At 39.9% G+C, this 24,211-nt stretch overlaps 1 protein-coding gene across 1 annotated transcript; it reads right to left on the reverse strand.

Annotated features, from left to right (window-relative positions):
• Nucleotides 1–3,983: 3,983 nt before the first annotated feature.
• Trim69 (tripartite motif containing 69) lies at nucleotides 3,984–24,211 on the reverse strand. Its single transcript, XM_087911253.1, has 7 exons — nucleotides 24,023–24,211; nucleotides 13,708–14,184; nucleotides 12,194–12,289; nucleotides 9,511–9,744; nucleotides 8,569–8,591; nucleotides 8,360–8,484; nucleotides 3,984–4,580 (listed from the first exon to the last, which is right to left on the reverse strand). The coding sequence occupies exons 1-7, from the start codon at nucleotides 24,026–24,028 to the stop codon at nucleotides 4,042–4,044; spliced, it is 1,500 nt and encodes a 499-aa protein (XP_087767379.1). The 5' UTR covers nucleotides 24,029–24,211; the 3' UTR covers nucleotides 3,984–4,041.

The raw sequence follows: 24,211 nt of genomic DNA on the forward strand, positions 1-24,211 counted from the left end.
AATGAAATACTGGCCTTTTTGATCAAATATTTTAAGTTTGTTAGCATTTTCTTCTATAAGGAAACTATAAGGTTAAATCTTTAAATGGAATGCTCTTAGATGTTCTAGACTATAGTGTTCTGTATATATGTTTGTTGGGTCAAATTACTCATATTGTCTAATTCTCTGTCAATAGGAAAGCCATGTAAAAATCTTACGGATCTGTCAGTTCTTATATGTCTTAAATTTTATTTGTGTGCAGGCCTTGTACTTCACTACTTTTAATTAGACTCATGTAAGCTCATACTTATTATTTTCTGTTTATTTGAACCATTGAGCTCTTAAATATACAAGGTAAAACCTCAAGATACATAGAACATGAGATAATATTTTTGGCCCCAGGCAAAGGATTTTTTTTTTAATTGAGACATAGTGTTAACCATGACCAAAAAATTGCATACATTTGATTCCATTAAAATTCTCTTCATCCAAGTTACCATAATTAGGGTGAATACACACAAGTCACAAAATGGGGAAGGTACCTGCAGGACAAATAATCAACAAAGAATTAGTATCCAGAATATATAAGTAACCCAATGAAACAATAAGAGAGAACTGGCCCAATTATAAAATTCAGCAAACTTCTGAATAGACCTTCTATAAAAGATGCACAAATGACCAATAAACGCATGAAAATTTGCCTAATCACATGGTTGTTAGGGAAATGCAAATTAAAACCACAGTGCGATGCCATTACATGCTGACCTTATTAATAAAAAGTGGATTGGCGAGGACGAGTCATGGGAATTCCTGCTGCTGCTGGTGAGAATGTAAAGCTGTACTAGCACTTTGATCAACAGTCCAGTCTCTCTTAAAGTTATGTGTCTAATGTCACCCAGCACTTACCAGCTGTGCACCTGGGGAAACTCTTGCTCCCATGTACCCATACAGCAGTACACACAGAATGTTTGTGGCAGCTTAATTGATAAGGAACAATAACAAAAAGGAAAAGGAAAACAATCACTGTACACTGGGTATTTAAATTACTCTCTCCTTTAAATTTTAAAATTATGTTTTGTTTTGTTTTTTTCCGGTGTGACATGGTTTGGATGTGGAGGTCAGAGGCCAGCTTGAGGGAATCCGTTCTTTCCTTCTACCACATGGGTCCAAAGGATTGAACTCAGGTCGTCAGATTTGGTGGCAACTGTCTTTACCCACTAGTGATCCTGAATTATACCGTATTTTCATACAATGAAAGACAATAGTCCTTAGGCACAGAGGATGCATTTCCACCACTACACATATATAGCTATGACAATTTTTAACTTGTAAATAAGGCATGGTAAGAAATTGACAATAATGAAGCAGAACAATTATAAAAATATATTGAACAAAATTAATGTATTTTCTCTTAACTACCGTAAGGCAGTTAGTATGTACATTGGGAATGTGCTGCTCTCTTGATCCCAAGTGGGAGGAGTAGGAAGGCATCAGGTTCTGTCCTACTACTCAGAGCTGCGTGTTTTCTTTATTTGTTTGTCTGTGTATGCAGTCCTGAGGATTCAACCCAAGCCCTCAAATATAATAAGAAGTCTCTACCACTGAGATGCACCTCCAACTCTCAGAGCCACGATTTTAAATTAATAAATCACTTATGTCTGGAATTTCCCATTGATATTTTCAGTTCATGGTTGGCTGTAGGTAACTGTAACTGTGGTACTGATATCTCATAATTTTGAGTTTTCAGAAAACCCAGGAACACATATAACAACATACCATTTATTTTCAAGTTCCAAAGAAGTTCTAAAATTAAAATATATATTTTAGTAATATACAAATATTTAATATAGAAAAAATAAAATAATTTTTAAAATGTATAGAAAAACCAGCTATAGTTTATATTGTAAGGAATTTTTATGTAAACCATTATTTATTTGTTATGGGTATGTGTGTGTGCCTGAGTATGCATGCGTACCACATGGGTGCAAGAACCTGAGGAAGTCAGAAGAAAGCATCAGATTCCCCAAAACTGAGATTACAGGTGTTTATGAACAGCCCTGAGGGTGCTGGGAATGGAACCTGGAGCTTCTGCAGGAATAATAAGTGCTCTTATCTGCTGAGCCATCTTCAGCCCCATAGCTTAAGTTTTAATACAAAACAGAGTAATGAGTACCTGAAGAATGAGAGAGGCACACGGGAGCCACCAATGATTCATTACTGTTTGGGTTCTAAAGCCAAGTTATCAGTTAATTAGTATTTTTATTATTATTTTCGGAAAACCTCTACATATCTACCACTTGCTTTAATTATTGTGTAGTTTTAGAAATAATTAAAGTATATTATTTGATAGGGGAGGAGAGGAGAGACAGTGATAACACCAAGCAAAGTTCCAGGCTCAAATGAGTCTCACTGCATCTTTGAAGTGAAGTCATTGAAAGACATAGTAAGGGGCTGGACAAATGGCTCAATGATTAAGAGCTCTTTCAGAGGACCTAATTTGGGTTACAGCACCCACATCAGGCAGCTCACAACCACCTAAAACTCTAGCTCCAAGGATGAAACATCTTCTTTGGTACTCCATAGGCTCCTGCAACCATGTGACACACACTCAGATATATACGCATATGCATAAATAAAAAATATTTTGTTTAGAAAAATTGTAAGTTTTAAATGTAGCCTTTTAATCATGTCATGCTAGTTACCAAACTCATCTATTATAAACATATACATGTTGTACATGAAAGCAACTTTAGGTTGGAAATTCCATGGAGGGGAACTAGGACCATTTCATCAAGAATAACGTGGGTCTTAAGAACTCTAAACCAGCTGTACAGTGGTGGCTCACGCCTGTTTTAACCCCAGCACTCAAGAGGCAGAGGCAGGCAGATCTCTGTGAGTTCAAAGCAGATGGAAATATGGGTGTGCTTTTTTAATTAATTCTTTGGGAATTTCTTTTTTTATTGATTTTTATTGAGCTCTACATTTTTCTCTGCTCCCCTCCCTGTTTCTCCCCTCCCCTCTTCAGCACTCCCCCAAGGTCCCCATGCTCCCAATTTACTCAGGAGGTCTTGTCTTTTTCTACTTTCTACTTCCTATGTAGATTAGATCTATGTGAGTCTCTCTTAGTGTCCGCATTGTTGTCTAAGTTCTCTGGGATTGTGGTTTGTAGGCTGGTTTTCTTTGCTTTATGTTTAAAAACCACCTAAGAGTGAGTACATGTAATAATTGTCTTTCTGTGTCTGGGTTACCTCACTCAAAATAATGTTTTAATATAGGAGAAACAGGTAACTCTCACTAATAAAGCAGGAAAAAAATAACAGAAAAGAGGAAAAAGAGCCAAATATTTGCTCAACTAAAAAGTATATTGAGAGAATGCAGGAAAGATTAGTTATAAGCTAATTCAAGCCGTTTTCTACTTTAAGTCTCTGTAGCAAATTTTCAAGTTTACAGCAACATGTTTTGGAAAAGAAATGAGATGAGTTTTTTGTTTTGTTTTTGTTTTGTTTTGTTTTCGAGGTAGGGTTTCTCTGTGTAGCTTTGAAGCCTGTCCTGGAACTCGCTCTGGAGACCAGGTTGGCCTTGAACTCACAGAGATCCGCCTGCTTCTGCCCCCCCCCCCTCCCCAGTGCTGGGATTAAAGCCATGCATCACCACCTCCCAGCAATCTGGATTTTTATAATCAAACCCCAGCACTGAAAAAAAAAGATAATTAAGCAGGAAGAAGAGTGCAGATGTGCAAGCCCATCCTCTTAGACTCACGCTGGCAGCACATTTGTAAAGGGTTCCCAAGCATTGCAAAATCAAGGTGCAGTTTGCTGCAGAAACAAACATGAGGATCATACTCAGGGAAGCTCCTGTGTCTTGGAAGACCCCAGAGAAGTAGAATGTTATCTTGAAAGGCTTCAGCAAAATCCATGTAGGAAACTGAAACTCAAGTCAGTTTGTGAATCCTGCTTTCATTATTTCAGAGTTCCCCATAAATTGGAAAAAAGAATCCAGTGAAATTGGTAAACTATTTCAATCCTTTAATAACGCTCTGAATTTATCCAGTAGTATGACTAATTACTGTGGATGTACGATATGCAATGGTTCTTTATTCTCTCCACCATCATTAAGGCAGGGGCCGAAGTACGGGAAAAGTTTCTCCATGAAAAGACAACTGAAGGTGTAAAGATGGGTCATGGTCGTAGCGTTATAGAAGGACACCTGCCCTCCCTCATAATCCAGGTATATGCCCACCCTGTTGAGCTCACCCAGTTGCAGACTACAAGAAGGCAAATCCAGAGCCTTTAGATCAGTTTGGTTCCTTAGTCTTAAAAGCCAGAACCCTTGCTCAGGAGTCAGAGAGCAGCTCCCTTTCCGAATGATGGACTCCTTGACGACTCCAACTGTCCATTTTGTCTTCTTTCCTACTTCCACTTCCCAATACCACTTTCCAGAGGTGAAGCCTTTTGAGCCCAGTACAGCCACACTGGAATCAAACCTCTCTGGCTCATCAGGCACTACCTGCTTCACATCACCGTGACACACACTGGTCCGGTTTTGAGATAGCACCAGATTTGGATGAGCTGTTTTAGGATCCAGAGTTATTTGAGACAGGCCTAGTAAGAAAATGAGACAGCAGGAAATGAGGTGAATGCCATTTTCCATAGTAAGAAATAATACTAACATAGATACTGTGTTCTCATCCCAATATGCAGAATCCTTAGTCAGAAAGCTTCCCATATACTTTCTATTGCTTGATATCCGTGTTGCTATGTGTAGACCTTTTTATATTTGGGATACAGCCAGACTTTGCTCTGAATTAATTTATGTTCTACTGAAGGAAACAATACAAATAACGTAAATCTTGACTAATGCCAAGAGGTAAAATTAGGTGAGGCTGTCCTAGGAGACGTCCCTGAGGAACGTGTCTCAACTGGGATGTAACAGGAGATGTCCACTCTGAGCAAGCAGAGACTGAAAGGAAGAGGAAATGCAGCTGGGTGCTTGTGTAGGAGAGACTGTCTGTTAGAACTCGGGAAGACCGAGGTACCTGGTGGAGGTTGTGTTTGGTTTAACATGCAGTGAGACATTGTAGCTCTAGAGTGGTGTGTGCCACTGCTCTTCAGAGTGGGGTCCGCAGACTGTGTGCTTCCCAGCCCGGGACAAGGTGACACAGACAGTGAAAGCAACATTTAGAAATTTGTATGACAATCTAACAACGTAGTTTCATGTCATTTGAATCTGGTCATTACAAAACTAGGCCTGTACTTTGTAAACAATCTTTAATTTCACATTTGTAAGTACTTAATTTATATTGTATTCTACAGTAATAGAATTCTGTGACAGATGAAGATATTTTTAAAATATGTAAAAACTAAGAAAATTTGCCTCATAGAAATAGACTAGTGATCACTGGAGGCCAGGAGGGATAGGCAGGATGGGGTAGAATGATACTGGATAACAGAAATCCAAATACAGTAAGATAGATGTTAATTTCAGAGTTTTATAGCACAACATGATAATCATAATCTACTTTATATATTTTTTTCCCAGTGAACTTGTTTTGTTGACAGTGCTGGAAATCGAGTCCAGGGCCTTGTATATGTAAGGCCAGCACTCTATTACTGAGCCGTATCCCCAGGCTTTTTTTTATATTTTTTTAATCAACTAAAAGAGTTCAAATGTTTCCAGCACATAGAAGTGATAAATGTTTGAGGAAACATAAATACTATCAATTATTTAATTATTATATGTTGCATACATGTATTAGATAATTATATTGCATCCTATAAATATCTACAAATACCATGTGTCAATTAAAATTTAGTTGGAGCTGTAGCACACACCTATAATTCTGGCATGTAGGAGGTTGAGACAGAAAAATCCTAATTTTAAAGCCAACCTGAGCAGTATAATGAGATCCTGGTTTTGTTGTTGTTACTGCGGTTTAGTGTTTTATATCAGGTCCGTGCCTGTAATCCTAGCACTTGGAAGGTAGAAACAGCAGGGTGGGGAGCTCAAGGTCATCCTTGGCCACACAGAACTCTCAGTCAGCCTGGGCTACATTAGACTCTGTCTCAAAAAACGTAAGTTAAAAAAAAAATAGGAGCTGTCAAAAAAAGCAATCTGTGACAGAGAAATGCCTCAAATTTAAGAGCACATATTACTCTTGCAGAAGAGTTCTGTTTCCAGCACCCACGTCAGGCAACTCACAATGGCCTGCATCTCCAAAGCCAGGGAATCCAACCTTTTTCTGTCCTCTGTTGACAGACAGCCACACTAAGGAGAACAAACTCATACATAGATACACTTTTGTTTTGTTTTGTTTCTTTAAATCCCCCCCCTTTTTTTTAACAAACATGGGTGGTAAAGGACAAAACAATCCAACGAAAGTGTGGTCAAAAGATTGAATATATCTCACCAACAAGGCATAGGAATGGCAGAGAACCGCATGGAGAGACGTTCGACAGGATCAGACATTAGAGATGTGTACATTAAAACAATGATGAAATGCTACTATATTTAAGGTTAAATAGTTAAAATTAGAACGATTGACAATATCAAGTTTTGTCAAAAATGTAGGGAAAATAGTATCTTCATCCATTGCAGGCAGAAACGTAAACTGATTCCTCCAGTTGAGGGAGAAAAGGGGTTAACAGTTTCTTATAAAATTAAATGCAAATCTTCAACCTCACCACTAGGTCTTCTTCTTAAAGATTTGTAAACAGATTCACACAACTTTATTCTTAACAGCCCTAATGTTCATCAGTGGAAGAATAGATAAGCATATTATGACGTGTCCCTTAAACAAAATTATTGCTATGTGCATCTACATAGGGGACTCAAAGGAAGGGCTGCAGTAAGTACAACAGTGCTGTAATATGCAGTTTACATTAAATCACGAGTTGAAAAGACGCATCCAAAGTGAAATAAAGCAGGTCAGCAAGCACTAAGGGCGAGAGCTATACAAAAAGAGCTGACTGCAAAAAGACATGTCTGTGTGTGCGCACGCATGACGCAGGTATGCCCATGCACGAACTTTTGCATGTGGAGCTCAGAGGTCCACTTTGGGTGCCTCCTCAATCATGCTCTGTCTTACCTTTTGAGGCAGGATTCTTACTGAAATCTTAACTCATTCTTTAACTAGACTGGCTGCCCAGCAAGCCTCCTAAAGATCTACATTTTTATCCAACTCCATCCCTGTGCTGGGGTTACAGTTGTTTGCCCCACTTTTTACATAGGTGCTGCAGATTCAAACTCAGGTCCTCGTGTTTGTTCAGCAAGCACTTTATCCACTAAACCATCTCCCCAGCCTCCATCTATCTATATTTTGAAAACAGATATATATATATATATATATATATATATATATATATATATATATATATATATATATGTTTGTTAAAACTCATCAGCTTGCACACTGAGTATATTTAGGTAAAATTGGCAGATTCTGCTCTATTAATTATACTTCAGTGAAGTCATTTTCTTTTGGTGTTAGTCACCTGGAAAATGTGACAGGGATATATATATGATTTTAACTAGGTTAATAACAAACAATAATAATATCTATATGAATTTTGCAAAAACTATCTAAAATTTTATTTCTATACATGTCTAGACTATTGCTTCTTTTTCTTGAAATACCACTTGTGTTATTTTGTCCTGTTCAGTCCTTTGATATTTTCAAGAAAATAAAAATGTGCTTATTAGTCCTATCTACTGAAATTAGATACAGAAAAAAAACTTTTTTTCTGAAGCACTGATGATCTCTAACACTCTCTTATAATGTTATGTTCTATGCTGTGACTGGCAAGCCCTGAAAGACCTGTAAGGACTCTAAATATATACAAGGAGCGTGTATGGAAAATGTCTTCAGAGCAGAGACACTCCAGAGATTTGTGTAGCTGATGCAGCAAAATAGGATAAATTTGTGGCCATTTCTACACATTCTAGATCACACAAAATCATAGACTGAGGAGTAATTATAATATCAGACTCTTATGTATTGTTAGTTCAAAGATACATATTCTTAGATCATAGCAGCAAAAGAAAAATAAAAGTTCTTTTTGACTAAACTCCACCCCAAGGCCTGGAGAGATGGCTCAGTATTTAAGAGCACTGGCTGCTTTTCCAGAGGTCCTGAGTTCAATTCCCAGCAACCACATGGTGAGTCACAACTATCTGTAATGAGATCTGGTGCCCTCTCTGGCATGCAGCAGACATGCAGACAGAGCACTTGTGTACATAAAATACATAAGTAAGTCTAAAACTTCCACCCACGTTCATCTCCATCCTGTCTCAAACTAAAGAACTAACTGGAGCCACAGCAGAGGCCCCACAGATGAAATGTAGATTAAGGGTCAGAGGAACAAGTAGCTACTTCCCACTATACCTGGACAAAGAATGGACTGCATTTCCTTCCAGGTTGTATACTGAATGGGACCTTTGAAGCGTCCTGGGCTCAGCTTTTTGGAGATAAGCTGAATGGGTGTGAGTGTCTTCATTCCCTTCTCCACGCTGTAAGGGATACAAAGAGTTTATTTTTGTAGACATCCTCAGGGACAGAAGGAAAGGGACAGAGTGCCATGGAGGGGCACTTACCTATCTATGAGCTTTGTGATGTCCTAAAAGAGAAAAGGAGAGAGAGAGAGCAGTCAGATGCCTGGTTATCATCTCTAGAAGTCCGTCTGTTCTGGTCACCATCCAGGTTTAATCGTCAATACTGGCTTCCTGTGCAAGTGGTCCTCAGCCCGTCTCCAACAAGTGCGCATCCTCCACGGGCTTTTTCCAATCAACACCCCAATCTAAGCTGGGATAAACTGACCTCTCACTTGCTAACCTCCTGATTTCTGTAGTTCCAGCTCTCATAGGAAACAGTAAAGGAGCCAGTAAGTTCATAGTTAAGGTCAGCTTTTTTTTTAAGTGAACACTTCCAAATCCTCCCACAATTAAGAGCAGAAGTAATCCTAGTGCCAAGGGTAACTAAACTTTTGAGTACTGAAGTGATCACCAGTGTTGCTTTAGAGGTGAGACTTCAGGTAGCAAAGTTTGACAAAAAGATTTTTAAATATTTCAGATTATGATTTCTGTAAGCCCAAAACTCAACAAAGGCTATCAGAGACATTTAAAAAAAAAAAAAGAAAGAAAGAAAGAAAAGAAGAAAGAAAGAAAGAAAGGAAGGAAGGAAGGAAGGAAGGAAGGAAGGAAGGAAGAAAGAAAGAAAGAAAGAAAGAAAGAAAGAAAGAAAGAAAGAAAGAAATCCTCAAGCTTCTTTATGGGAAAATAAAAATATTGATCCATATAGCATTATTGATGAACTTGTACTAATCATGTTTTTTAGGGATATGAAAGCACAGCTTCCCACTGAACGCAGAACAAAAGCAGCCTACGTTTCTCCCAGAGGATCATAAAGCCCTGCCATGGTGGGGTTGGGCTCAGATAGACTGAGCTTAGAGCTTAGTTGGGCTTTGCTTTCCTTGCCCCTCGACCCCAGGCCCTCTTCCCTCCAAGTGTGCCCATAATCAAATTGGTGTGGAGTCTCACTTTGAGGAAGTCGAAGGGATTCTGCTGTTCAATCCGTGTCTGAATATTTGCCAGCATGTCTCTGGTGAGAAGACACTGCTCCTGAAGCTGGTTCAGGTTCATCGCCATCTCCTCGTTCAAGGCTTTCCCCTCATTCCGGAGTTCGTTTAGAATGTCCTTCTCTTTGTTGTGCAGGAACTGATGCAGTTTTAGAAACTCCAGGGAAAGTTGTTGTTGCAATTGTATCTTGTTGTCCTGGAAACCTCCATAATCATCATGATTACTACTGAGACTAGCTAGCAGTTAAAGACAGGGGCTCACACTATACAGTGCACCTTGGAAAATTCCATACAAGTGATTACTTAGCATCAACATTCAGTCCTACCAAGCAGAGCCCTATGGAAGGCTTAATCCTTCTTTCCCAACTAGTTTAATGGTGTAAGAGGAAAGGTTTTGTTTTCATTTTTTTTCTCAGTACTTGGATAATAACCAGTGTTCTATTAAATAATGTTGTGGATTCATTCAAACATTCTAAAAAGATTTTGGGGGGGAGAGGGTGGTTTTGAGACAAGATTTCTCTGTGTAGCCTTAATTGTTCTGGAATTCACTCTGTTAACCAGGCAGACCTCAGACTCAAGAGATCCACCTGCCTCTGCCTCCAGAATGCTGGGATTAAAGGCATGTACCACCACCACCCAGCTAAACATTTAAAATTAATACCAACAATACCTTCCTAGACTGGCAAAACAGTATCTACCAAGTGATACTGTTAAACTAGAGCCATAAGGAACCTGGGGAACCTGTCCCTTCAAAACCAAAACTACTCTTGCTGCCAGGACAACATAAAAGAAACAGGTTATGAACAATGTATAAAGTGCTAAAATTGATAATTGCTGCACTTGAAGTTTGTGCATGCAAGGGGTGTGTGTGTGTGTGTGTGTGTGTGTCCGTGTGTGTCCATTCACAACTTCCTCCCTGATGAATTCTGTATATCCTGGCTTCTTAGTTAGTTCTTCATTGTCTTTATTTCTAATGACTTAGAACTTTTCCCACTTATTCTCAGCCACATATAGAATTTTATCATTTACAGAAAATGTATCATCTCCAAAATGACTTTTGCTCCAGGTTCACTTGTTCCCTACTGGGGCACTGTTGAATCTCAATGAAAGTTTATATTCAACATGGGCATGATGATTCAAGGCCCTATTCCCAGAGCTTGGTGGAGGGGACAGGGAGACAGAGGCAGGCAGATCACTATGAGTTCGAGGCTAGCCTGGTCTACATAATGAGTTCCAGGGCTACATGAAGAGACCCTGTCTCAAGAAAACAACAAAATAAGTTTGTAATCATTGACACCCCCCCCGTTTCTATTAATAAACTTCTATCTTCATGGCCTGTCTTATGTAGCTTAGATTCCTTGGACAACTATTATCACACTCTTAAAATAGTCTTAACTGTTCTTCTCACCCATGTGTTTCCAGTTTCCCTTTCACCTTTCTCATGATTTCCCAATCTAATTAGTTCCACTTCCTCTAACCACATTTTAAATATTAAAATTAGTATTCTATCCTAAGCTCATTCTATGCTTTCTAGGAAATACCCCCCCCAGCAGCTTTAAATACCTTTAAATCTAATGCTGACAATTTTTCTCCAGTTTTTGGGCTCCAGATTCGCTATTCACTCCTGTCTGATCAATCACCACATCTATATAGTCACCTCCCTCCACCATATGCTCTTGTTTATATATGCACTGCTCTTTAGTTCAGTCAAGTGCCATTGTTCTTGGCATACTAACCTGCAACAGTTTTCTAACCATATGGTCTTATCATTGTCTCTCTAACTCATTTTCCTCATGCATGCTAGGCAAGTATTCTACCAACAACTGAGTACAATTCCAGCTCGTGACTTCTTCAGAGCATCGTCCTCCTCCACCTAAATTAAGAGTCTCCACATAGCTCTCTCTGTTACTCTGTTTTCATATCATATTGTACTAGTCACTATTGTTATTTCTTCGTATTGCTGGCATTATTTAATATCTGTCTCCCAAACTCAGATTCTAGTGTGGGATTCTATGCCTTGACCCATTCAATAAATATTTGTTGAATGAATATTGGTTGTAGTTTCTGATTATAATTGACTGTAGTTTCTGTGGAGATAATTGCCACATAATTTAGCTCCCAACCTAGATACTGATTTGCTGAATCTTTACTATTAGTATTGCTTAGCACTCCTGTGAAGTCTAAAGTGGATAGACATGTATAGGCAACAGCTTTACATAGTTTGGGAGCAGTTAAGGAAGATAAATCAGATGGGATGAATGTATTTTGAGAATCCATGGTTCAGAGGTACCAGGTTATAAACTCAAAGGATATAAAAGTATTATTTTGGACATAGCCATCTTTGGTAAGTTTTACTGGTAAAGTCTCTATTTTGCCATAGGTGAAAGGACAGAACAAGCAGATCTCAATACCACATTGTTAACCTAGTGACTTAACCGTCAAAAGACGGCATGTTAGGACAAAAGCTAATCTGTTCAATTGATCAAATATTGGGAACTTTTCCCGCCATATGTTTCTTCCTTCCCCGAGTGAACGAACTGCACTAACTCTGCAACCCAGGTGCTGCTTAGTATATTGATATAGCAGGAGTTACAGGAAGGGGAAATTGCAGCTCTGCTTCATAAACCCTTTCCCTTGCCCCTCACCTTGTAAGCAGCAATAGCATCTTTCTGCATAGTTCTGAGAGACTGAAGCTCCTTGAGGGTGTTCTGAAGTTGGCTCTGATAGGTAGCAAGCTCATCCTAGAAATACCAAATAGAATTAACCCACAGCAATTTGGGAGATAAAGAAAACAAAGCACAAGTGCTGGGGAGATGATGGCTCAGTTAGTAAAGTGCCTGCCACACAAACATGAGGGCCTGAGTTTGATCTTCAGCACTTATGTGAATGGCTGGGCATGTCTAGTGCTGGGAAGCTGGAGACAGACAGATCCCTGGGGCTTGCTGGCTTTGACTAGCCAACCTAGCCTAATCTGCAATCCCAGGTCTTTGTGAGAAACCCTGTCTCAAAAAACAAGGTAGACAACTCCTTGAGGTACAACCTAAAATTTTCCTCTGGCCTTCACATGCATGTACACACGTGCCTATGGCACAAAGAGACATCTGTGGGACAGGAAAAGAGCTGTGCCAATAGCACAGGGAGGCACATGTGGAACAGGACAGGGTAGGCAAGGTGGGGAGTCCAGTCCTGGCTTCAGAAGAGAGTCTGCCAGGGTGTACAAGGCACACCGGTATTTGTTTGAACATAGAAACTTTAATATAAGAAACTATTAAAGTTAGCTCATTGCTGGGATGGAGTGGAAAAGACATCTACAAAAACATGGTGTGCCAGGAAATAAATAGGTTCTGAGGTGTTCCTTCTTTGGAGTTCTCCCACTCTCTGGAGTTCTCTCTCATTTTTCTCTAATAAATCTGTGTTGACTAAGTAAACTCTTGTAACAAAGACTTCTTATACTTCCACTGTGCCGTACGTAATTCCTACCTCTTGAGAATTTGAGTAGGGCTAAGGATTAGCTCAATAGCATTAATACTTGTTTTGCTTACACTATGCCTGGGGCTCAATCCCCAGCACCACCAAAACAAAATTTGTGAGTATAATAAGCAACAGAAACAGTTAAGTTTGACATCTTATTATCTAGATACAGGGATTTGAGGAGGCTACCGTAACTGCATCTGGACACCTTTACCTACGCCGTTCCCATTGGAGCATTTCCTTCTTCCTTCCACTCATCCAAATCCAAACGATTCTCCAGTTCTAGTCTCACACCTTTCCTTCATTGTCTATCCCCGGACCCTCTCAGAGGTCCTGAACACTTAGAAATTACAAATGTGACAAAACTTCACTCTCACTAATAATTATCATATACTATTTCCATTGTCGTACTTATTTGAAACTTCATCACAGTTTGAAATATTTATAGCAGGAACATTCTTTCTGCTCAAACTTTACCCAGTGTGTGACTGAAGGAGTCAGCCATAGCTCCCTCATAATGCCTTTCCTACATGGAGCATCTCTAGGGAAAGAACTTTCCAAGGCATGCTGTATTTCTGAGGGCTCTACAGTTTCTCATTATTTGAATAAAGGTATGAGGTCAGAAGAAAGAAGCAGCCCTCCAAAAGAGTTTTCCTAAGGGATTTCTCGTGGCCCAGGTCTCACACACCGTAAAGAAACGGACAGCATCAGAGATTTGCAGAAAATCCTTAGACTGCCCCATAGACAACCGTGCATCCTTGCATTGAAAGCAGATCATTTTCCCTTCTGGCTTACTGAACAGTTTCAGGTTCTCTCCATGCTCTTGGCACTGTGGATGGTCCTTGAGCAGGGGTGAATTCTTAATCTTCTCTACCAGCTTCTCCAGCACAAGGTTGAATGTACAGTTGCTATACTGGCATAGCATCTTACAGTCAGGACAGAACGTTTCCTTTGCATGCAGTTTCCAGAAGTTTTGAATACAGACTTGGCAGAAATTGTGGCCACAGCTCAGCATCAGTGGATGACGGAACCAATCATTACACAGTGGGCAGTGTAGCTCCATCGTAATATCTTGTGTCACCACTTTTGAGGGTGTGTGGATGGTTGAATCAGCCATTTCAACATAGTTGCCTGGATCAAAGTTGGAGGAGGGCCCGGAGGATACCTTTGGGAAAGAATAGCTCAGTTAAGGCTCTCTTACTGCCCATCTCAGTACACATGGATGTAGAGCTCCATTCCTAAAGGACCTGAGAATTGATTCACCTAAAGCATCATAACCTCTTCTTTGAAAATAATGCAATGGAAGTTGAAGAGATGACTCAGCAGTTAAGGGCACATACTGCTGTTGCAGAGGACCCAAGTTCAGTTCCCAGCACCCACTAAAAATGGCTATAACTCCACTTTCTGGAAACCCAACACCTTTTCTGGCCTTCACAGGAACTACACTCATTTGAACCCATATACACATAATTTAAAATAAATAAATAAAATAAATTTAAAAATAAAACAATACAGTGAATTTAATGTCTTCTAACATCATAGTTTGTGGCACTATTTCAAGCTTTAATGCAGGCCCAAAGCAGGAGAAGAAAGTACTCTTTCAAAGATAAAGATACATATTTTGTTGCATATTACTCTCTTTACCAATCTTTTTCAATTATGCTTTAAAATTTTCTTTCCAGTTCCTCTTTCATTGATTATTTTTATTTTTTATGGATCATGCATACCTAGAAATGAAGTGTCTGGGGCATCCTGAGCACACAGTTATGATCCCACTGACATCAGAATACACACTATTTTCATTTGTACATGGAATGAAAATATAATAATACTATTTTCATATGTACATGAAACATTCTCTAAAACCATATGTTAAGTCACAAGACAAATTTTAATACATTTAAATGGATTAAAGTCATATGAAGTATGTGATGGTTTGAATAAGATTGGCCCCTATAGGCTCATAGATTTGAATGCTTGGTCATTAGGGAATGGACTACATGACAGGGTTTAGGAGGTGAAACCTTTTTGAAGGAAGTGTGTCACATGGGATTAGCCTTGAGGTTTTAAGGGCCCAAGCTAAGCTGAGCGCCCCCCACCCCACTGTCTGCATATCCTGATGTAAAGCTCTCAGCTACCTCTCTAGCACCATGTCTGCCTATGTACTGCCATGCTTCCCAGCATGATGATAATGGACTAAACCTCAGAATGTAAACAAGACCCAATTAAATGCTTCCCATTATAAGAATTGCCATGGTAATGGCGTTTCTCCACAGCAATAGAACAGTGACTAAGACAATTTTCTCAAATACTACAGAAAGGAACTAGAAATCAATAATAAGCAAAATGGAAAATTCACAATTATGTGAAAATTAAATAACATGCTCTTAATTAACCAATGGGTCAAAGAAAGAGATAAAGAGAATATTTTAATAAAACGCTGATTGGCCAGGCAGGAAGTATAGGCGGGTCAACCAGACAGGAAGTATAGGTGGGGCAATGAGAACAGGAGAATTCTGGGAATCAGGAAGGTTCCTCTGCGACTCCTGCGCAGACCAGCGAAGAGGCAGGATGTAAACTGCCCAGCTGAGAAAGGTACTGAGCCTGAGCCGTGTGGCTAATGTAGATAAGAATAATGGGTTAAGATAAGTCATAAGAACTAATAAGTAGCCTGACCTAATGGGCCAATCAGTTTATAATCTTATGGAGATTTCTGTGTGATTGATTTTCTTTGGGACTTGCCAGTTGTGGGGTGCCAGGCGGGACAGATATCCCAACAAGCCGGCCGTCATGTTACATATGGCGCCTAGACGTGGATAACTGAATCCACAGAAAGCTTGAGAAAGTTTGGGAAAGAATAGAGTAAATCATGTTTTCTTGGTAGCAGCAATTTCTCGGGTCTGCTCTGCTTGCTAGAGGCAATCAAGCGCTCTCATCTAAGAGAGGCTACCTGACTCAGCTTTAGCTGCAAAACTTTGTAGCTCATTAAGAGGTCCCGCCACAAAGCACTTAAACGGTGTTGATGAAAAGCTGAATGCATGCTTTTCGGTTTTAAGCTATAGCAGGAAAAAAGCTATGCTGTTTTAAAATGTTGGCTTTCTGGGCTGTCCTGCCAAGGCAATCTCTGACTCTTTCAGGCAGGCAGTCCAACTGAGTGTGGTCTGTGAGCAGAATGCTGCAGCTTGCTTGCTAGCAAGGACCTTGAAATGCCATAGAGTTGTGGCAGTAAAAGGCTCCAGTGGTGCCTCTACCATGAGTCTGGAAAGCTAAGAAATGAACTGGATCTAGCCGTCAAAGCCACGGTTTTAGACTCATGTGGTCAGAAAAAGAGAGATATACAGTAAAAAGAGATTCAAAGAGGAAGAAAACCTCTAAATGGTTTACAGTGTGTTAAAAATATATGCAGGTTAAAAGGTTAAAGTCATTAAAAATAAAAAAGAAAGGGAGATATAGGGTGTGGTGGTACACACCTTTAATCCCAATGCCTGGGAGGCAGAGGCATATTGACCTCCATGACTTCAAGAGACAGAGGTAGAGATTGACCTCTGTGACCTCAATGTGTGGTAGCACACACCTTTAATCCCAGTGCTGGGGAGGCTGAAACAGTGGGATCTCTGAGTTCAAGGACAGCCTGGTCTACAGAGTTATTCCAGGACAAAAAGATATACAGAGAACCAGTCTCAAAAAGTAAAAGTAAAAATAAAAGAAATAGAGGTTAAAATATAGCCATCATAAAGATGGAAAATACACAGAGAATCTTGATGCTGTATGCTATTATGCTCTCTTTTAATTGTTTGAATGCTGAGGAAGGAGCAACAGTCACCAAAAGACATTTGCTTATAAATGCTGCAGAATTAATCCAAGATAGATATTTTGAAAATACCTTGACTTCAGAATTTGGGTCTAAGAATATGATGCTTTGGAAAGGAGGTCCTTCTTTTGTTTTCACAGAGGATGAGACCCTATGGACTGCTTCTATCCCAATATGGGATAGACCACGTCCTCCTGAAAGGTTGCTGTAAACACCCTCAAGAAATTACTTCACTCAACTACCAACTGAGATGAACCTGGCAGACAGGTTTTACCATGAAAAACCTGATTAACAGCGCCCCAATACAGCAGGAAGAAGTTTGGAGAGAAATAACTATGTCCATATCCCCAAATATTGTTTATAAATGTTCTTTTACATTTAAAGGGGGATATGCTATAGATATGAATAATTTCATTGGTATGGATTTTAAGGTCAATTTTGTTATATGTATATATATTTATATTTCTGATTTTGATTGAGGTATTGTGATTGTGTAGTTCATTTAAAAATGTAATGTATAATTAAAAATATAGGTTGTTAATGGATAATCATTGATAATAGTCAAGCTTGTAGTAATGTTAGTTTGATTTTCTAGATGTACATAGATATATTTCAGATATGCATTCTTCATATCTTTCAAAGACTACAGAACATGACATTTAATGTTTTAATGACAATGAGACACGTCTGCTCCTGGCAGCACCAATCTACTTCAAGAGGAAGATGGGCATCGAAGAGGCTCCTTAAGGAATTTGATAGCCATTTTGGGCAAGAAACTGCTCTTGCCTGGACTGTTGTATAAACTGGACACAGAACCCTCAGAGAGAGGACTGCTGAACTTGCCCAAAGGTGAGATGATCTTTCGGGGTTCCTGATTCATGAAAGAGTCTGCGAGACATTCTGCAGGACACAGCAGATAGTGACTGAACTGCCTTTAAAATTTCCTGCTTCATGGAAATGTCTCTGGATATTATGGGCCTGAAGGCCAAAGATGGGTGCCCCAACGATACAGAGGAACTTTGGGTGACTGTCCAGGCAGCAAGATGTCTCTGTCATTTCTAGAGTTTTGGAAGTTGCTTACTTCTTGTTTACTTAGGTAATATTATATCCTTCTGGAGTCTTTGATGGAGTTGAAGAATGGGTAGTCATAGTTATAGTTTTCCATTATTATGATAAAGATATAGTTATAAATATTGTGACTGTAATTCTTGCTTGATAACTGTTTTGTTATATGTAATTTTACTATGTTAAAGTGAAAGCCTTTCTTTTTTGTTTAAACAGAAAAAGGGGAAATGATGGAGGAGGGTTATCTGTCTATTGTGTTATTTTCATTGGTCAATAAAGAGACTGCCTTGGCCCTTTGATAGGACAGAAAATTAGGTAGGTGGAGTAAACAGAATAGAATGCTGGGAAGAGGGCAATGAGACAGAAGCCATGGAGCCAGCCACCAGGTCAGACATGCTGAATCTTTTCCGGTAAGCCACCAGCTCGTGGTGCTATACAGATTATTAGAAATGGGTTAATATCAAGATGTGAGAGTTAGTCAGTAACTAACTCTCTAGAGATAATGGGCCAGGCAGTATTTAAACGAATACAACTTATGTGTTATTATTTCTGGGGCTAAGCTAGCCGTGCGGGAGCCCGGCAAGACGAAAAGCAGGTCTGCCTGCAGCCCCTCACTACAGTCCTCCTTTCACAAAGTAAAAGACAAATTACATAATGGAAGAAATTATTTACAAAACCTAGTTCTTGTGTCTAGAATCCAAAAATAAAAGAACTCTTACAACACAAAGTTTTAACAATCATTTTTTAATAGAGAACTTGAATGGACATCAAAGAAAGCAAATAGAGAAGATGAGAAGATGTTCAATACCTTTAGCCATTATGAAAATTCACATGAGAATTTTGAGTTCATTACTCTCATATCTCACAATGAAATATAATTTCACACTAGGATTGATATAATTTGAAAAGGTTCATTGTTGGGGGCTGGAGAGAGGTCTCAGAGATTAAGAGCATTTGCTGCTTTTCCAGAGGACTTGGGTTCCATCCTCAGCACCCACATGGCTGCTCACAACCATCTAAAACTCTGGTTCCAGATGCCTTCTGGCTCCAGGGGCACCAGTCATACCCGAGATATTCAGACATATGAAAGCTAAGCACCCATACACATTTTCTAAAGGACATTGCTAATGAGAATATAAAATAATGCAGTCATCTGTGTACTTCCTCAAAAACTTGAGCACAGAGCTATGCATGGTAGCACGTGCCTTTAATCCCAGCACCCAGGAGTTAGATCTCTGTGAGTTAGGCCAACCTGGTCTGTATAGTAAGTTCCAAGACAGCAATATAGAGCTATATTGTGAGATTCTGTCTCAAAAAAAAAAAAACCCAAAAAAACCTATGAACTTTAAAGACAGCTCAGTTAGAGTTTTTGCTGCATAAGTATACAGACCTGGGTTCAGATTTCCTACAGCAATATAAAAAAGCAGGTATGGCCATGTATTCCTATAACCTCAATGCTGGCAAGGGTGGAGACAGGGATATCTCTGGGGCTTGCTGGCTAGCAGCCTAGCCAGAAAGCAGTGGGAGACCCCGTCTGAAGAGAACAATATAGGAAGATATAAAACTTTCTCCACTGGCCTCCACATACATGCTTATACATATGTACACTCACATGTGTACATACATGCATATATCACATGCACACACATACACTATACCATTATGCTGGAAAAGTGTTGCTTGGTGATTTGAGTACTTGTCTAGAATTAGTAAGAAACTGGGTTTAATTGCTAGCACCACAAAATAGCACAGAACAAATAAAGTCCACGGAAAAGATCACTTAATATGATTTTGTTAATATAAAATATTCAACGTAGGTAAATCCCTAAGAGCCAGAAAGATTAGTGCTAAGACATATGGGAGAAAGAAAAGTGGGGAGCGATTGCTTAGTGGAAAAGAGATTTCTTTTAAGGAAGACAAAAACATTTGGAAATAGAGGTAGCTGTTATACAACATTGTAAATGTACAAAATGCTACTGGATTGTACATTTTTAAATAGGTAATTTTATGTTAAATGTTATCTTAGTTTTTTTAATGAAAGGTATTTGATTTTAGAGCCTGGATTTTTATACTGAACAGTATTCTGCTTTGCAGAATGTTATATTATATGCCATACAAGACATGCTATTATTGATAAAGAGCTACCAAAGTTGTTTCAGTCTCCCTCTGTGGGGCCGATGCTTCTTATAAGCACATAGTGCCAGCTCTGCCCTATCCTCCACTTTGTCTGTGTGTTAGTAGGAAGCCTGCTACCTCCTCTTCCTGATGGCTGATAAAGGCAGTTTCTTTCCTGAACAGTTCCTAGACAGATGTTGGAGAACTTCGCTGCCCTTTCCGTCTCCTCCGTGCCAGCTCGCCGTCACATGGACTCTGCCTCCTCTATCTTAAATCTCTGCGCATCTCAGAGAGCTCTGGCCTCAGCTTGTCTGTTCTCACTGCTGTGGGTGTTGGCTAGTAGGATGAAGCACTTCCTTTGAAAAACTATGTCGCTCTCTCTTTATGCAAGGTTTGCATCCCTAGTCCCCTCACATGTTCTGTTTGGCTTTTACTGTATTCTGTAGTCTAGTACCCAAAGCTTCTTAATGCCTCTAGCTTCTTTGTAAAGAGGTTTTCTAGTTTTTTGCTTTTGAGGATTTGTGTTTGCTTTTCCTGTGTTTTTCATTCTCCTTGAGTTTTTTGATTGTTTGGGACAGGGTCTCCCTCAAACTCAAAATCTTCCTGCCTTTTCCCTTCCAACTACAGGGATTGCAGGCATGCCAGCACACCTTGTTCCCTCTTTACAAGTTTGGCCCTACAAAGAACAAGAGGTTCTTTAGAAGGGAGAATCAGTTTTTATTATTTCACCATTCGAAAACAAAATCTTAATTGTCACTAACACTTTTCCAACATTTCTGTATGTTTAGGGAACGATATGTATGTATGTACACATGGGAGGGGATGGATTTCAATGTAATACACCATCGTGACAAGATGAGTAATGAAACATCAGCCATAATCTGTGTGGATGCTATTTCTCAAAGAATATAAATTGAGTTCCTTTGCAGTCCATAGGAAGGGAGACTCAAAGTCAATATTTAGCAATGCTATAAACAATCTTATGTGTTATTCTCTTACACACTTGACTTTTTAAACTAAGATTTCTCTCCAGCATCTACTGAAGGCATTATTAAAGTAACTGCCATTCCCACAGTCCCTGCTAAAGGTCAGGCCTACATAAACCATGTGACTCCTCCCTTTCCCAGACCACAGCTGGGCATCTGCATCATTTCATAGTCTGTCCGGCAACCCCCATTGTTACCTAATGCAAAAGATGACCTGTGCAAGCCAGAGCCTCTCATGAACTCTAATCTGAAAATGAAAGAGTCAGAAAACAAACAATAGGAGCAACAAGACCACTGTGGAACACCGAAAATTATTAAAGAAACAGGATCTACCCAGGTACAGTGGAGTGCACCTTTAGTCCCAGCACTTGGGACGCTGAGTTCAAAGCCAGCCTGGTCCATATAGCAAATTCCAAGACAGCCAGAGAGACCTGTCAGAGAGGGGGAAGGGGCAGATAAATTTTAAACAAAAATCAGAAGAAATGGAGAGATGCAGGTAAAATCATTGACAAAGAAAAAAGAAAAGGGCTTGTAAGATGGCTCTGTGGCTAAGAGCGTTTACTGCTGCTGTGTTAGAGGACCAGAATTCAGATCCCAGAACTCCAAAGGGTCACATCTTCTGTCCTCCATAAACACACACACACAATTTGAGAAACAATTTAGAGAGAAGTGAATGAAGAAAGCAGCGGCGTTCCATTAAGCACTTTGCTGGCCTTTGGTTCTCCTGGATTCTTAGGCCTGACCTATAACCTTGCTGTGGTGGGGGCCAGCAAATGTGTTGGAGGTGCCTGACTCTGCTCTAACCATACACTTTGTCCTCGTCCTCCTGAACTCACTCTAGCCTTTGGCCCTCGACGCATTGCCACCCTGGTTCTTCTCCTCCTCTTCCTATTCTGATGATCTTCTCCACCTTTCTTCTGATTCTATACTCTTCTTAACAATTACTACTTCCATGGCTTCATATACAGCCCCTACACAGGTGAATCCCAAATCTGTACTTCAGAGTTCAGGACTGACCTTGAAAACCAGCACTAAGCTGGCATGGTGGCTTGCCTGTAGTAGTCCTAGTACTTGGGATACTGAGGCAAGAAGATAGCCCTGTGTTTCAAGTACCATGGGGCCTAATTTTATGTCAATTTGACACAAGCCAGAGACATCTGAAAGGAATGAACCCCAATTGAGAAAAAGCCTCCATAAGATTGGGCTGGAGGCAAGCCTATGAGGCATTTTTTTTTAAATAGTTATTGATGTGGGAGGGTCAGCCCATTGTGGGTAGTGCCACTTATGAACTGGTGTTCTGTTTCCATAAGAAAGCAGGCTGACCAAGCCATGAGGTGCAAGCCAGTAAGTAGCACCCCTCCATGACCTCATCAGCTCCTGCTCCAGGTTCCTGCTCTGCTTGGGTTCCTGCCCTGACTTCCTTCAGTGATGAGCTGTGATGCAGACATGTAAACAGAATAAATCCTTTCCTCCCAAGCTTCTTTTGGTCATGGGGTTCCATTGCAGCAATAGTGGCCCTGACAAGACACCACCATTCCCATCCCGACTCAGATCCACCCACAAAGGATTGACCTTAAAAACTGAGCACAACGGAACACACCTACAATCCCAGCACTTGGGAGACCCAAGCAGCCTTAGATACTAGCAAGTCTTCAGCCAGTCTAGGGCTATATGAAACCCTGTTTTAAAGAGAAAATTGACCTTGGAAATAAAAACACAACTCATCTAGAAACAAGCAATATGGCAGAACCAGCTCTAACTAAACTAAAAGAAAAAAAAACACTTCTTCCTGAGTTTGTCCACAGGAGGAGGAAAGACTCAAAACTTGCTGGCTTCTCAAAGGTGTCGTGTCCTTCACTATTTCCAGAAGTAACAGGAAGTTCATTGTCATACAATCTTCTATTTTGTTATTAAGTCTTCCTGACTTTGACCTTAAAAGGATCAGAGTGTAGAGTGAAAAGACAATGGCAGTTGGTTTTTCTCCTCCAGAAAATGTAAACACAGTATTTGTTGCTCAGTGTGCTTCAGTAGCCGAGGACAAAGAAGAGTGTGAGCAGACCTCAGAGTCGAGCAGTAGAGGGGCTTAGAGCTTATGATCGTCATAGCAAAGAGCTGCATGCAACAAATTCAACCTCAATTTGTGGGGGACGGTTGTGGGGGACGGGCCTGGAATTCCAGCATTTGCGAGGTGGAAGCAGGAGGGTCTTGAGTTCCAGACCAACCTGCATAAAGAGATCTCACCTCAAAACTTAAACCAAATCAGAACACCAAACAGTAAGTTTCATAAGTAAAAATTGGGGGAAAATGATGTCAGCGGGAGGTGGGGAGGTCATGTGTTGGGATTACTTGAGGAGCTTTAGTAGGGTTTCCCCTCTTCTGGTATCATTTTCTTTAGTCTCTCTGACAACACTAAAGTTTAGAAGTCTGACTTCCTTTACTTTAGTTTTAAGGTGTCTTAGAACAAGGAAATCTATTTAAAACCTTTATCTGGGCTGGGAAAAAGGGAAATGGCTCAGCAGGTAAAGATGCTCGCCTCCTAGCTCAACGACCCAAGTTCAATCCCTGGGACTCACATGGAAGAAGGAGTGAACAGGTTCCTGCAAACTGTCCTCTGACCTCTACACCTGCTATTGCATGCACATCCACACATGTACACAAAATACACAAATGTAATTCTAAAAATATTAACTTCTCTATTTTAACTTAACACACCAAATGTGATAGTATGAGAAAACATTATAATTAATAATTTTTCATCTAAAGGAAATAATGCTATTGATAAAGAGTAAACTTTTGTATAATGTTTATTTTTGTTATTTTCAAAAGTTATGGTGGAGTTTCTTACTTTCTTTCCCTCCTCTCTTATTTCTGTTTATTTTTCCAAAGGCCTAGAGAGAGCATAGAAGGTTAAAGCTACACATTAAATATTTCCTTGATTTCCTTTCTTGATCCGCAGTCTGTACCCAATTCCTATGATTTTGTTTTCCACACTATCCAGAAAGCTTGCAGTGTTGTTGGAAGCTTACCTCCATGGAGCTTGGTCATCAGGCCACCAGGGGGTAGAGACAGGCAACTTGGCTTTGCTCAGTGGGCCCAGGATAGCTGCAGACCAGTAGTCCTGGACCTGTTAGTTTGCTAGGGACAGACTCAGGGCCCATGAGAGGAGGAGGAAAAGTCCAGGAGAAGAGAGGCAAGGCCAAAGAGAGGTCTGGCAG

The sequence above is a fragment of the Myodes glareolus genome, chromosome 10, assembly GCF_982192425.1.
Source record: "Myodes glareolus chromosome 10, mMyoGla1.1, whole genome shotgun sequence".
Lineage (NCBI taxonomy): Eukaryota > Metazoa > Chordata > Mammalia > Rodentia > Cricetidae > Myodes > Myodes glareolus.